Source organism: Crinia signifera, chromosome 5 (assembly GCF_055691185.1).
Source record: "Crinia signifera chromosome 5, ASM5569118v1, whole genome shotgun sequence".
In the NCBI taxonomy this organism is placed as follows: Eukaryota; Metazoa; Chordata; class Amphibia; order Anura; family Myobatrachidae; genus Crinia; species Crinia signifera.
This window is the reverse complement of record NC_139221.1, coordinates 52,750,804-52,766,644: the sequence shown is the minus strand read 5'-3', so window position 1 is coordinate 52,766,644 and position 15,841 is coordinate 52,750,804. Positions and strand designations below refer to the sequence as shown.

At 43.3% G+C, this 15,841-nt stretch overlaps 1 protein-coding gene across 1 annotated transcript in view; it reads right to left on the bottom strand.

The window, feature by feature from the left end:
* Positions 1–5,104: 5,104 nt before the first annotated feature.
* PREX2 (phosphatidylinositol-3,4,5-trisphosphate dependent Rac exchange factor 2) overlaps positions 5,105–15,841 on the bottom strand; it is a 284,012-nt gene continuing 273,275 nt past the window's right edge. The window contains exons 39-40 of the mRNA XM_083187220.1: positions 9,819–9,886; positions 5,105–5,510 (exon numbers count right to left, since the gene is read on the bottom strand). Coding sequence (XP_083043346.1) covers positions 5,465–5,510; positions 9,819–9,886 — 114 coding nt within the window. The 3' untranslated portion in view covers positions 5,105–5,464. The remainder of the gene's footprint in view (positions 5,511–9,818; positions 9,887–15,841) is intronic.

The following is a 15,841-nucleotide window of genomic DNA, read 5'->3' as shown; positions in this document are numbered from 1 at the left end:
GTATGTCAGAGTGCAGGTGCACACCCAACAGTGGTATATCGATCTTATAGTGTTTGTAAATAAAATACATAAAATCTTTCAGAAATGTGTTTCAGAACTTTTTTCACTGGGATGTGAGGGACAGGGCCTGAGTAAGGGTTAAGAGATGCTTATATTCAGCTAAAAATCTGCCTAGGTTGCAGTTCCATTCCTATTGCTCCTTACCGCCCTATTCCGATGGTCAGTTCTCTGAAATCAGAATCCTGACTGTTTAAATGCCTGCCAATCGGGATCCCATCCACCGACATGGAGAATCCTATAATAGAGTGGATTGCCAATTTATGGAAGGCCTATGGGTCTGGGTCCTATTTGCCTTCACTGAATTTTAGCATTATATCATTCTCCCTCAGTGAAGGTATGAGTGAATGGTGCCCTCTCTGACCCTTTCACAATACAAAACGGAATGAGGCAGGGGTGCCTCTTGTCTCCACTTATTTTTGTCCTCTGCATGAAGACAATAGCAAGGGCAATTTGAGCTAACCCAAACATCCATGGTGTGTGGGCAGGGGGGGCAAGGAGCGCGCTATGCAGATGATCTGATGACTTGCACAATTCCTCATGCAAAAATTCTATACATTTAGTTTGTTATTCAATTTTAAGGTTAACTATAATAAGTCAGTAGCTTTCAACATCTCTGCCCCCCGGCTATGATAGAAGGCCTCCAAGGTGCATTCCCCTTCCAGTAGCATCCATACCACCTCAAATACTTGGGGGTCCTTTTAACAGGGGATAATTTAAACCTTTATCGACTCAACCTCTTCCCTCTTCTTTGATGCCCTCCATGAACTTACACCCCACCCTTTTTTTCTTTGATGCCCAGAGAATGGGAGAGGTATCAGCAGTAGAAAGGTATCATCAGTAGAAAGAAAGAAGTAATAATGCCATCTGTATAGGCCATTGCTCATCTAGAGTACTGTGGTCAGTTCTGGAGACCATATCTCCAGAAGGATATAAATACATTAGAGACTGTACAAAGAAGGGCAACTAAAATGGTGCATGGCCTACATCACAAAACGTACCAGGAAAGACTAAAAGATCTTATTATGTTTAGAGCAGAGAAGGGAAAGGGGGGACATGATAGAAACTTTCAACTTTCAACGCACTCCCTCGCTCCATTAGACTCTCCCCGACCTTGCAAAGCTTCAAACGGGCACTGAAAACTCACCTATTCATCAAAGCGTACCCTTCCACTGCATAAACCAGCTGGTTCTCCAACCCCTTGCCTGTTTACATCCTGCTATCTAACCACCACCCCCTCGCTTGCACCTCTTGTAATCTGTCTGTCTCCCCTTCCTACTAGATTGTAAGCTCCTCCGTGTAGGGCCCTCTTCCCTCCTGTTGTCAAAGCCCACTTCTCTTCACATTTCACTCACAGCTCTCCTTTACTCCAACACTCAGTGACCATCTTCATACTCATCTCCATCATTGGCCTCAAGCCTCTAGTTGTATGTTGATTGGGTCCTCACTACTTACATTTAAGCTGTAATGTGTATTGAACTGTGGTGCTCTTTATTTGTACTGTATTTTTGTTATTTATTCAATGTTATGCCAAGTTTTGTCTCCCTGTATTGTTCCTTTGTACGGCGCTGCGAAACACTTGTGGCGCCTTATAAATAAAATTATAATAATAATAACTATATCAAGGGTTTTAACAAGGTAAAGGTGGGAGACATTCTTCACAGGAAGAGGAGCAACAGAACACGAGGATATGCACTGAAACTAGAAGGAGGAAAATTCAGGGGAAGAATTATTTCACAGAAAGAGTAGTAGATAAGTGGAATAGCCTCCCATCAGAGGTGGTAAAGGCAAATACAGTAGAACAATTTAAACATGCTTGGGATAGGCATATTGATATTCTTACAAAGAAATAAGGATCAAATATGGTTTGAGGATACATGTTTAAAAAAGGGGCAGACTAGATGGGCCAAGGGGTTCTTATCTGCCGCCAACTTCTATGTTTCTATTTCATGCACAGAGAATCTCAGTACACAGGAACTAGGCAGTGAACCCAATACCACAGCAATCATCTGTAGTGGTTTGAAAAGCCCACCATTGTGACCACAGAGATCACATGACTGCAGTCATAAAGCCATTGAAGTACCACTTGCCCACCGCTATAGCAGAGGGGAAATGCCCTAGGCATCAGAGTCCCTAGGAAGACATAAGTATTACGCTGTGTATGGCATTTTGAGGAAGCAATAAGGCAGGCATGTTTATTGAGAAGGTGGGAGTGGTTATGAGATGGATGGGGCATGTCCATGCAGATGAGCAGTGAGGTCACGCCCTGAGGGAGGGTGTGTGTAGGACTTCAAAGCATTCGGCTGTCCCTGAACACATCCTGTAGGTCAGTCCAGTGGCAGTACACATGGTTTCTGTTCACCAGTACTCTTCACAGCAGAGAACAGAACATGGGGGTTATTCTGGTTGATTCGCAAGGCTGAGAAATCGCAGCCTTGCAAGTCCACCAAACCCCGCCCTCCCCCTTGCAGCGTGTGTTTCCACACACAGCCTGGAAATGGATGTTTAAAATAAACAACTATAGAGAACATCCACATCTTTCGATGGTTGCCGGCCATCCAAAGATGTGGAAGGTGCACGCATATAAAAGTGACTTTCAAGTCACTTACACATGCGTGCACGCTGGGATGGAAATGGGCAGGCAGCTGACATCCGGTGATGTCAGCTGCCCGCCCCCGCATCATGGCCTCATTAGCATGATTATGTTATATGACTTCTATACAAAAGTGAGAGGAAAAGGATGAGATCTATTGGTGCAGTCCAGAACCAAATTTCCTATTTATATCTGCAGTCTGGTTGTGTCTATTTTTTGTGTAAATTATATCTTTGCTGAAAATATAACTTTTATTAAGATTCCTTTAGTATTTATTTTGTTAATATTTAAAAAATATATATATTTTGTTACATATGATTAAAAAGTGTATAGATAATGAAGAGTTATGCTGTGTACACACAGTGAGATTTACATTAGATTTTGACTATATAGTCAAAATCGCATGCAGATCATATGCAGATCGCACAGGTTTTTTACCTTGCGCTCCCGATGCGCGCTCCCGTTACAGCACAAATCAATGCCAGATAGACAGGGCAGCAATGACTATATAGTGCAGATTGTATGAATTGTATGTAAATAGTACAGAGATAGCAAAGATTGTATAGCATTCAAATCTTAAGTCGAATATCAAGGGAATCTCACCTCGAATGTCCTGTTGCCACCCCCAAACGCTAGCTTCATATAATCAACTTACGTACAGCCAGCGATAAATAAAACAGCAGGAGTTTATCACAGGGTAGTCTTGTGTATGCTCGCTATAATCTGTATACATGCGCAGTTTTCGATAATAGTCCTGCCTATGAAATCGCTGCCGTGCAATCAGGGCTGAATAACCGCCTAAGACGCTACAAATGCCATCCCGATTTTTGCATGTGAAGGATACAAATAGGTGGATTTTTTAAGCTGCCATTTGATAAAGTGATACAAATGAAGCTGAGAAACTGTCAGAGCACAGGAAGTTGCAAGTGATGAGGTGACGTGCTGGTAATGCTGTCTGGCCATTCACTACACATAAAGGAGGCTCAGTACATATGAACATGCTGGTAATTATCATTTCTTAAGGGGGGCAAATCAGTTAATAATAATGCTTCTGTGGAAGTACATCATGGGGCAAATGACTGTATGATTCTATTAAGACAGTATTATTTGTAAGAAGGTTTATTTATTAAAATAATATACCGTATGAATGTTAATAGAGGCAACATTGTATATGATATTTTAATGGTGGCATTATACAATATTTTTAATTAACAAAAGATGAAAAAACAAATTTTTAGGATGTAGACACAATTTATAGTGCCCACAGTGGCGTAACTATAGAGGGTGCAGGGGATGCAACTGCTATGGGGCCTGGCAGCTTAGGGGGCCCCAAACATATCCCCTGCACCCTCTTTATTTATTTTCAGTATTTTTTTAAAAAGTGCTGGGCAGGTTCTGGGTCCGGCTAGTTACTACCTGGGAGGGAGACAGAGAGGAAAGCTATGCTGAGACACTTGTGCTTGTCGGCTGGGAGGAGGCAGGAGGAGGAGCTGCCGCAATGGCAACTACAGTAACTCTTTTGTTAGCCAGTGGGGAAGTTGAAGGTGGAGCTGCTGCCACTTGCGTTTCCGGGGTAGCCAGGTGTCACAGGCACCCCACCCCTGAAATGGCCTCTCTTTCACTGACTCTCTGCTTCATTCCCCATTACACTGCCTCTCTGACAGTCTCTAGTTCTACCCCCTCTCTACTCCCTCTCTCTCTACCTGGTGCTGTCTCTTTCTCTGACACCCTCCCTCTCTTCTGTTCCTCCCCTTCTCTCTCTCAGAAAACACCTCTCTCCCTGACCACCCCTCTCCCCTTTTTCTTTTCTTTGTCTCTCACTCTGTTCACTTTCTTCTGCCCCTAACAGGCATAGTAGTGATGTCAAGGTTGTAGGGGGCCCTTTTAAAGATTTGCTATGGGGACCAAAAAGTTCTAGTTACACCCCTGAGTGCCCATATCAGCTGCAGTGCCAGACATTGTATGTAGTTTAATGTAGTTACTTCGCTGAAATTAAAATATGTATTTTTCAATTATTTAATCACCGATAATGATTTTGAAAGAATACTGTAGATTAATTAGACCCAATTATTAGCTGAAAATGACTTCATATGATAAAGACCTTCAATGACCAGCTTATTCGTGTTCTGATGTGTTATAATAACAACGCACAGAGCCCTACAAGAATTACAAGAACTACAAGAATTACTCCACTGAGTGGCTCAGGTTTATGACACAGACAGATTGGCTCAGTGCAAACACTACATCTAACACGATGAGTTACTAGCACCGCACAAATGAAACATATTTTCTAGCAAATTATTTTATACATTGTCATTAATTCATATCTATCGACTGGCATCCCAATACAGTGTACATTATTAATATGTTATTGTTCTATTGCCTTCTAATTAGCAAGAATAACCAACTGGAATTCTGCACACTACGTACGGTTATACAGAACGATGACATATATTATATATCTCGCAGTTTATTGATAACAAAGTGGATATAAATGCTTCCTTTTTCAAATAGAATACCATTTTCACTGATATAATTAATACAAAAACAATTAGAATAGGTCCCGTTTGTACGTGGAAATAGCTTTTGAATCACAATCCAAAATCTTGAAACATTCAATGTCCTTCTTGAACTTTTTACAACACGTAAGTGCTTTATCCAGTGGGGTTCCAGTGTACAATATATGCTGTCGGCGCACAGTCCTTAGAGGTTTTAGTGAATGCATTTTGTCCATACTTAATAACCACATTTATAAGAGCAGTCATGAAACGAGTTCTATTTGCAATTATCCAATTCGTTCAACGATGGGCATGATCAGGGTTCATCATCAGCAGGCGGGGGCTGGCACAGCTTGTACAACCTAGAAGACACAGTAGATAGCTGAGCTTTCTAGCAATGAGCAGTCAATGAATATCAAGTTATGGCATAGAGGTTGGGTTACAACAATGCTTTTCTTTAAAATAATTGCCCAATCCATGATCAATTCGTTCTTTATCTTTCATACTATTTTGGCCTATAGCCGTGCCTAGTGTGAGGATACTCTTCATGCTGTTATGTTAGTTTATCATAACTTACGAACATTGATCCAAACTATGTTTTTGTTACCAGTTCAGTAAACAGTTTAACTTGGAAAGATTCATTCAGTGTCTTCTTTCTTTGCATTAGAGGTGATGCACATTTCTTTATTATCCAAGTCTAGACTTGCCATCCGTAGGTTTCCTACAAGTCTACCTGAGGGAGGGCTCAAATGGTCACATGAGCTTTTGCTCAGAGAGCAGATGCTTGGCTCCGCCCTCCTCTGTAGAACATGCTAAGGTTTTTTTGGCCACCTGTTACTAGGTGGCAATTCTATTCGGTAAAACAAAAAAAATCTTGCAGCTCATAGATCCCTGCAAACTACAAAGGGGTGGGGGGCGGGCTGGGGGGCAGGTGTTCTTCTCTGTGTGGGCAGATCTCTTCAGCCCCACCCAGCTCATTATCACCATGTTTGCCATACATCTACATATATCTACACTATCAACTTCCTAGCAGCTTGTTCCATCTAGTACCTGCTGATTAAATCTCTCTGAGACTAATCCCCTATGTGTCATCCTGATCTTGTTCAAGTCTTTGCAAGATTGTCTCAAGAGTTCAAAACCTCATCGTGCCCTAGGTAAGCCTAGGTTGGCTCCATTCCCCCCCCCCACCATTTGCCAGAAAACTAAACAGAAAAATGTGTTCCTCACTGTCCACTGAGCCTTAAGGCCCCCATCCACTAGTACGAGGTATTGCATGAGATACCTCGCATGCTATACCCCACCATCTCACCTGGCGGCTCCCGGGGGACAGGATCGCATACAATACATTGTATGCAGTCCTAGCAGGGGCTACGGGCTGCAACAAATATTCATGGCAGCCCTTAGGATCTGTGACTGCGATACGAAGCGCTACAGAACTCACCTTACATTGCAATCGCAGGTAAATGACATGCAATGTGCCACGGTTTATGCGATCTGTCACAGCAATGCGTCGGAATCACATAAAAAGTGGCCATATTGCACTAGTGGATGGCCGCCTTAAGCCTTTCTTCACACAGATTAACATCTCGCGAGATGTGTTACTTGTTGTACACAACAATCGGAAACAGGATACTTATTATTATATAACTAACTTGTTTACCTGCATCCATATAGAAAAGTACACTAGGTGTTAACCTGCCTCCAAACAAGCCTCCTTCCTCCATCTCCTTCTGTACAAACGTAGACTACTGATGTACAGCTCTTTAAAAATCTTTTATTGTTGTTTTCCTAATTTACTGGTGCTATACATTTTTTTGGTTGTTCTATCATCTATTCCATTTCTAAACTGCAGCTGTGATATATCAATCTGTTCTCTCCAAGCGCAGATCCAGGTGGTGGGTAATACAGAAAAAGCATCTTACTTGGTATGAAACATGGATGCTGGGTATCACCAGTATCAGGGCTGACAATTTTATTATAGAGATTCATTTCTATCCAACTGATAAATACTGATTTCCTCTGCTACCTCGGAATTGATGGGCTGCAGTAAGAAAACTCCTGCTATTTATTGAGCAGGTTCTGACTGAGTCTAAAATATGTCTGCAAAATAAACAAGTCAAATTAATATTATCATAGCTTTTGAGGTCTAATAGCTCATATAGAGTGCTCCCCCTAACAGGCTGCACCGCTGGAATACAAACCTTTTCTTTTACCCCCTTCTTATATTTGTGTGACAAATGTTATTCTTGCATTGTCAGTTGCATGACATTAAGATCACCGGAGTACGTAGATTAAATCATTTGCAATTTGTACGGTAATTGTTGTAACGTCATTTTGCAGAGTCTGTTCTGGATTTATGAAGTCGATGAGAAATCTAATGAAGCTGATTTATTAAGCGGGGACTTGATTTAGCCACTTTGATAAATGTGTCCAAAAATGTGAGTGTGATTTAGTGCCTGACAGTACAAAATACTGTATTTATATGTATATCTATCATATATACTGCATGAATAAAAGGCTTATATTTAATGCGCATTGTCTCTGATTCAACCTCAAATGCGCCCTGTTCCGATTGGTGGTCTGTACATGCGCAAGGCTGTTCGTTGCGGGGAGGGATGGCTGGGGCGGTGGGCCATGGAAACGGCCAGAGTTTTATGTGTGTCCCCATGAAAACGCTGGGAGTTCCCACGTACCGCGGGCGGGCCGACGACTGCCAGAAACGGCGGGTGACAGACGTCACAGGATGTCAGCCACCAGCCCTGTCTTTGTCATAGCGCTCGCAAACGGGCGGTTTCTCAGATGCTCGGTAAGCTGATGAGCCATCCTGAATCAGGCTCATAGTACAAGTAGTAAAAGACCTTGAAAGTCTTTTTCCAAAGCTAAATGTCTGACTGTATCATAATGTCTGTCGCATCATATATCATAGTTAGAACTGAAGCCATAATGAATAAGTATCTAAGGAGATTACCTGAAACGATAAAACTTGAAAAGTGATCATTGATGGAGATGGCTTTGAGTTGGAAAGGACACACGTCTCCAGGCAATCCTAATGACCGTACAGTAGAACCGGCACATCGTTCTCTGAGCCGGTCAGACTCGGTGTTCATTACAGTCGGGCCCTGCTGGTTTGCCCTGCTGTTTTATTGCATTGTTTGTTTATGGTTTTTGTAAATAATCATCTAATATTCTGTACCCCTGCTTTCTGTAATGTGATATCGGACACAGGCGAGCTGTGCCGCAGAGCGTGTCATCTATCATGAGAGAGTTTTTCTCCGGTTATGAAAAAAGAATATACAGTATTGTCCTCTCAGCTGCGTAACCTTTTGTTGGAAAGAAGGGAGAGAGAATAGTGCAGAACAAAAACAATGTGAAACGAAGGGGCCAATTCAGACTCATTTGTTCGGGTCTGAATGCGGGAACCCCGGGAGCTGATGGCTTCACACTCACTGAGCGGTTCGCTTGAGGTGGAGAGGAAAGAGGGTGGGCAGGGGGTGGTATCAGGGTAACACAGCATTTTATGGGCGTCACCACTAAAAACACTAGGTGTTCCCCATGCAGGTGTGGTGATGCCTGCTTGGGGCGGGTGGCTGACATCACATGGCCTCAGCGCCCGCTCCCTTTTCGGTGATCTGTGGGCATAATAGAATGCAGTCTAAACTGTCTTTTATTATCGAACGGGGACAGTTTTTTATTTTTATGGGCAGCAACCATCGAATGGTTCTTCAGCCAGGCGGCTGCATGTGAGAGAACGTGTACACGTTTGTCGGGCCCTTGGGTGGCGCTTACTTGTTCGCTAGGCTAATAGTATACGCAGCCTAGTGAACAGATCTGAATGAGACCTGGAGTGTTCTTGCACATTCCACTGGCCATGGACACTTCGTACTTACGATGAACACTTTACATGTGTTAGAGTAGCGGTTCTCAAACTGTGGGTCCTAACTTGTTCAGCATGGGGACACGACTCCATGTTGCTGACCATCAGGCTGATGACTTTTCTACTCTCAGTCAGTGATTCAAGGAGTCTGAAAAGTCTGTTGAATTGTCTGTTATTTTAGACTCCTCCCATCACTCTGTGCCTCCACAATGCTGCCATGTATGTGCTGTCTGCTGACTACACATGTGATGTGGCGGCAATTCTGTAGTAACTTGCTGGGGTCCTGTCATTATTTTTATTGTCTGATGGGGGTCCCAGAGAAAAATAGCTTGATGACCCCTGTGTTAAAGGCTGCTTTCAAGTGAAAATGTGTTTTCTGTCAGGTCCCCCATCCATCTATCTGTCTGTCTGTCTATCTATCTATCTATCTATCTATCTATCTATCTATCTATCTATCTATTGATCTATTGATTTAATAATCCAGGGAACTGTTTGGGCATTATTTAGTGCCGATATGGGGGTCACTTGATAACTAGGCCCCTCTGGATCCTTGTTCTTGATGTAGACCTTTATTCATTCCATTACCAACATCACTATTGCAGAATGAATATACTTTGGTATACTGCAATATTATCCACAGTGGCGTATTTATAATGGGTGCAATGTGCGTGGTGCACACAGGACCCTGAGTACCAGGGGCCTGTGCTGCACATGCTGCACCCATTTTCAATACTTATATGTGAGTACAGTACTTAGCATATTACTCTCTATATCTAAAGCTGTACTTAGAACATACCTTGGAGCAGAAGCAGGAGTTCTGTCCCTGACTCCCAAATTCTTGGCAGTGTTCTGAACCCTTGCCCCCTGCAAAAAAGAAAAAAGACAAAACACAATTAGAAGACATTTTGCAGATATAATAAATAAATCATGCGGTCTTTAATAACTGCTCTGCTCAATTGTGGTAATATTTAGCAGGATAAAAAAGCAATACATTACAAGCTTGACACTTTATTACAGGCTTAAACAACCAGTGACTTTCTATCTGCAGACAGAGGATGCTGAGAGTTGTATAGTTCATGCTCCAGCCAATCAGCAATGAGGATCATTTAAACCACCAATTGGATGCTCCTAATATGGGTCATGGAACCAGTAGAGGAGGTAGAGACATAGGTCCTGATTCTGGTTCATTTTCAAAAGCAAATTGTTTTTGGTGGCAGATGTGACATGTGTGAGTTAGATTTTGTTTCTGTGTGAGTAAATACTGGCTGCTTTATTTTTAAAACATTTTGGAAAAAATTAAGCACTGCACTTAGAGCAAGTAGACCACGGGTGTCAAACACAAGGCCCGCGGGCGAAATCAGGCCCGCCAGACCTCGTCATGTGGCCCGCGTGAGGAGATAGCACGCAGAGGCAGTATGTCTAAAACAGGAGTGCTGCGGACCGCGTCCACGTCCGCGGCCGCCTTACCTGTTCCTCCACTGTCAGCGGCCATGTTCCTGTAGGCACATATGTATACAGAAACATGGCCGCCGGCCTCCACGGCTACGTGGAGGAGGGCCCGGCCGCCTGTTCCCTCTGATGCCCGGCAGTGACAGACACTGGGTGGGGACGTCATGACGATGACGTCGCCCGCCCATGCGTCTGTAGAGAAGTAGGAGCAGGCAGGGAAGCTGGACCGGGAGTCGGGGACAGTGTGGCCGCAGCAAGCAGTGAAGAAAAGCTGGAAGCCGCAGCAGCTGCAGGACAGACAGACAAACAGTAAGTGAGGATGAGGAAATCTTCTGTTTCTTGAGGTGTCCCCGTGTATAATAATAATAATGACATGACACCACAGGCTGCTCCTCCTGTATAATCATTTATGTGTCATGGCATTACTTTTATTATATTATACAGGGGGAGCAGTCTGTGGTGTCATGGCATTATTATTATTATACAGGGGGAGCAGCCTGTGGTGTCATGGCATTAATTTTATATTATACAGGGGGAGCAGCCTGTCGTGTCATGGCATTATAATTATACAGGGGGACCTACAGATACAACCGGCCCTTTGAGGGTGACCAAACTGCTGATGCGGCCCCCGATGAATTTGAGTTTGACACCCCTGAAGTAGACTGTATAAATGATATAAATGTATAAATGATTTGCTACAAATGTTTCAAATAGAATAAATAATATTCATTTATAGTCTACTTGCTCTAAGTGCAGAGCTTAATTTTTACCAAAACTTGTTGCTTTCTTCTGTGAGGGTCAGCACCCCTCTTCCAAGTGAAGCTGCAGCCCAGACATAGTAGAAAATATATGTATACTATATTTATACTGTAATTATTAATATACACACACATCACGACCAGTGCCATCACATTCCCTTTTTCTTTTGTTGCTTTATTTTTACACTGCAATATAGATATCAGTTTGAAATACAAATCCCACCCAAATCTAACTCTCTGCACACGTTACATCTGCCCCACCTGCAGTGCACATGGTTTTGTCCATTAGAGAGAGAATTTGCTTTTGCAAGTGAACCAGAATCAGGCTAATACTGTAAGCAAATGTGCTCTCCCACCGCCTTTTCTCTTACACTGCACAGAACAAAATGTATGAACTATTATCTTTTTGTCCTGAAGAAATGGAACGTGGTGTGGAGCTTGAATGCAAAGAGAGCCATCGGCAGGGTGCAGTTAATAGACATTATTTTCTACAGGTCAGATTAAAGTACAGAGGTGGATTGGGAACTAAAAGTGACCCAGGAAAAAAAATTGTCAGAAGTGGTCCCCTGTGGGCGGCACTAAATAAACTGTAGGTGGAACCAAAACTAAAATAGGCAGGACTAGTACACAGGACCGGAAGTCGAGGTTTGCTAGTGATGCTGTGTAGGGCACAGATCCCATGGGGTAGCTATGTTCTTGTTGGACAGGTAGGCCAGACAGAGGAAGCAGCACTGGAAGACTCGTAGTATAGGGTGTGAGCTTCAGATGTCAGTGCCTGTAGGGAGGGAGAGCATCTGTTCCTCCAGGGAAGACCGGTACAGGACACATGTCAGGGGAAGTGGGGGGCAGTTATGGGTGTAGGGGAGCAGTTGTAGGTGAATGCAGTTAATAGTGCAGCATTACAGGGAGCAGGTGGGGCAATTACAGTTTGCAAGGGGGCTGTTGTAGGTCGGTGCAGTTTGACATGCTTTGGGGGGAGATAAAGGGTGCAGGTAGGCAGAGCAGGTGGGCAGATATAGGATGCCCATGTACAGTTTCAGGTGGGTGCACATACTGTACAGCATGCAGTAGTGCATGTGTGTCACCTGCAATTACACAGAGCAGGGGTGGGAGTTACAGGGTGCAGGGACGGAAAGTACAGGAGTGTAGTAGGGGCAGTTTCAGGGGGTGCAGTAACTAAATGCAAGGAAGGAACCTACAGGACCCTGTGTCACTAACATGAGGGGGAGTTACAGGGCATAGGGGACCTTTACAGTGTACAAGTACTGTACCAGGGTGCTGGGTGCTGCATTTGTAGAATTATCTGGAAGATATAGGGTAAAGGGTGTCACTTGCATGGGGAGAAGGAATGGCCATCGGTTGATTCTGCAACCAGCCATAGATAGTTACAAACTATGTGATGTACAACCATCGACAGCTTAAGCTACCGATGGTCATCCATTTTCTTTGACTAACTGGCATTTGGAATTCCGACGTCGGAATACTGACCGTTGGGATCCCCCGTCCTGTTGGACCGCCATACCACACCCGGGGAAATATGCAGTTACAATGTTTAATGGGAGGGTTTAAAGGTACAGAGTGCAGAGGTGAAAGGTGAAAGGAAAAAAAGGGGGGGGGGGCATCTGTGTGAAACCTATCATCATAAATCCCAGCACCACCACCACGCATGGCACTAAGTCTCTGAAAGGCGCTGCGTAATACAGTATGCGTGCGCTACATAAATAACTGGTAATACAGCTTTGTCTTTGAGATTGCTGATTATTTCATTTTAAATCAGTAAAATACATGTTTGCTAATTAAAAAAATGAAATGACAATGCTGATTCTTGCCAATTTCCCAGTAGTGTAAAACATTTGGTGCAGAATTTTAATGACTGCACGTGTACAAATGTCCCCTCTTCTTTGCTATTCCATACTGTGTAACATACAGTATTTGTATCTAGTCTTGGAGAACCTGCCTTCAAGACCAACATGAATTTCTGTAAATCATCTTCTTCTAAGTGGGTTAAATCTTTAAATCTTAAAGGCTAAAAATATAAACTAAGGTAAAACCATTCTTAGACGATTTCTGAAAATTCCAAAGCTTTGCTGCTTTTAAAATAGATTTACTCAAGTACATTGTGAATAAAGCCAAGACTATTGATTAGATCATCAGTGCTAACAGACATTGCCAAAAATTACATTAGTGGTGTACCCATTACAATAAGTGCTGATGTCAACAGGATGTCTTTTCCAGAGATTCTGAACCAGTTTTCTACTATAAATCACTAAAATATCCTATTAAATTGCCATGCAAGGATTCAACTCTACCGCTGGAATTGTACTTAGGGGTAAAGTTAATTGGCTGCTAAATGATTATCTGAAATGTTAAAAATCAATTGTCTAGAAACAATCTACAGCTGTGGTCAAACTTAAAAAATGTCAAAGAAAAAGTAAAAGTTAAAGGTCAATATATATTTAATGTATGAAGGAATATCTGTATTAAATATCTGGCCCGATTCAGTTAGATTTGGTTGAGTTATATTGTTTCTGTGCAGGGTAAATACTGGCTGCTTTCTTGTTACACCTGCAGTGCAGCATGGGTTTGTCCATCTGCAAATATTGCAACCTTGCTAAAAGGCTCATAGTGCACTATATTATCCTTCACCTATAACAATAATAAATACACTTAGTTATAACTGATTCATTAATGACTGGCAACAAGAGAGGTAAAACTGGAGGGTGGGAACTAATATTTGCTATCTCTCGCATCAAGAAACTAAGACCCTTATTCTGATTCACTTGCAAAGGCAAATTCCTTCTCAAATGGACAAAGCCATGGGCATTGCAGGGGAGGCAGATGTAACATGTGTAGAGAATTAGATTTGGGTGGGGTTTTATTTTAAAGTGAGATCTATATTGCAGTGTGAAAATAAATCAGCCAGTATTTACCCTGCACAGAAGCAAAATGACTCACCCAAATCTAATTCTCTCTGCACATGTTACATCTGCCCCCTGCAGTGCACATTGTTTTGTCCATTTGATAAGGAATTTACCTTTGTGAGTGAACCAGAATAAGGGCCTAAGTCTCTTACGTAGACAATCTTGAATTTTTTTCCTGTTTATTTCTGAAACCAATGCATATTTTGTAATATTCTTTTTCTGCAACTAAAAACTTTGGAAATATTTTTGAGATTAAATATTTTTTTTAGCTAGCGCATTCTCCGTGTCTTGTCGAACTTACAAGACTGTGAGGTCAAAGCTATGTACCAATATGTGAGGGTTAGATATATAAATCAGTGATAAGGGAGGAGAAGTGATAAAGTGCCTGGTACTTTATCACCGGCCAATCAGCTCCTGACAGTTAAGTTACAGGCTGGGTTTACAGGAGCTGATTGGCCGGTGATAAAGTACCAGGCACTTTATCACTTCTCCGTTATCACTGCTTTATACATCTACCCCTGAGAGAAGAAAATTTATATTTATGCGGAGAACTGAAAAAATCCTATGGGTCAAATGTAAGAGGCTGTGAGAATCAGAAAGTAAGAGATTTCATGAGCGCCCCCCCCCCCCCCTTTTAAAGCGGCAATAAATTATGACCCCCTTTAAAAAAAATGGGAAAACTCTCTACCAAAATCTCCCACTTTCCGATTCAAAACCCCAGTGGCGTAAGTATAGAGGGTGCAGGGGATGCCACTGCTATGGGGCCCAGAGGCTTGGGGGGCCCCAAGGTCCAACAGACATTCCCCTGCACCCTCTTGCAGTTATTTTTAAAGTGTGCCCCCCACCCCCGGCTGTGGTTCCCCCTCCCTTTCCAGTACTGGCATATGTGAACAGAAGACTCCCTCGGCTCCGCTACCAGCGCATTGGCTATAGCTCTGATCATACAGTAGGGGGAAATGGACTTGGCGGCTCGCCCCCCCCCCCTACCCACGGCACCTATCATGAATCCCGACGCTGAGCATAACGGATCCCCTCCCTCCCCTGGACCCAGCCCTGCCGGCTACAGCGCTAATCTGCAGACCCAGTGGGGGAGAGGGAATGTCTTAGTGGCTCCCCTGGCACTTAAGATGAATCCCGGCACGGAGCATGGGTGATCCACTCCCTCCCCCGTACTCAGCTTCGACAGCTACAGCACTGATCCTCAGACCCAGCATGGTGAGGATATGACTTGGCAGCTCACCCCTTTCCCCAGCAGCATGGATCATGGAGGAGATGTAAACAGGAGACGAGGAGCTGCATTGTGCATGGGTATACAAGCAGCCATCCTCTGTCCCCAGCCTAATGGCCGCCACCATCCCAGTGTCTGTCACCCTGCCCCCCCCCCTTCCCTCCCCTTTCAGGTAACTGCCCAAATCTCACTGCCCACCACATAACCCACTGGGGGCCCTTCAAGTCAAGCCCCTGTCACACCCTATTACATTTGGCCCTATAACTTCTTTGGTGGTATATTTATTGTGTTTATCTTGAATGACCGAAGTCGGCACCTGTCATGACCCAGCTGTCTTAGATTGCGGTATCCGAGGACAGGCACCCAGTAATATGACTATGGGTGCAGATGCTGGATTGGGTTGTACAAATGCAGACCTATGTAACATATCACTGGTCAGTAATTAGTAAGTTTGATGAAGCAA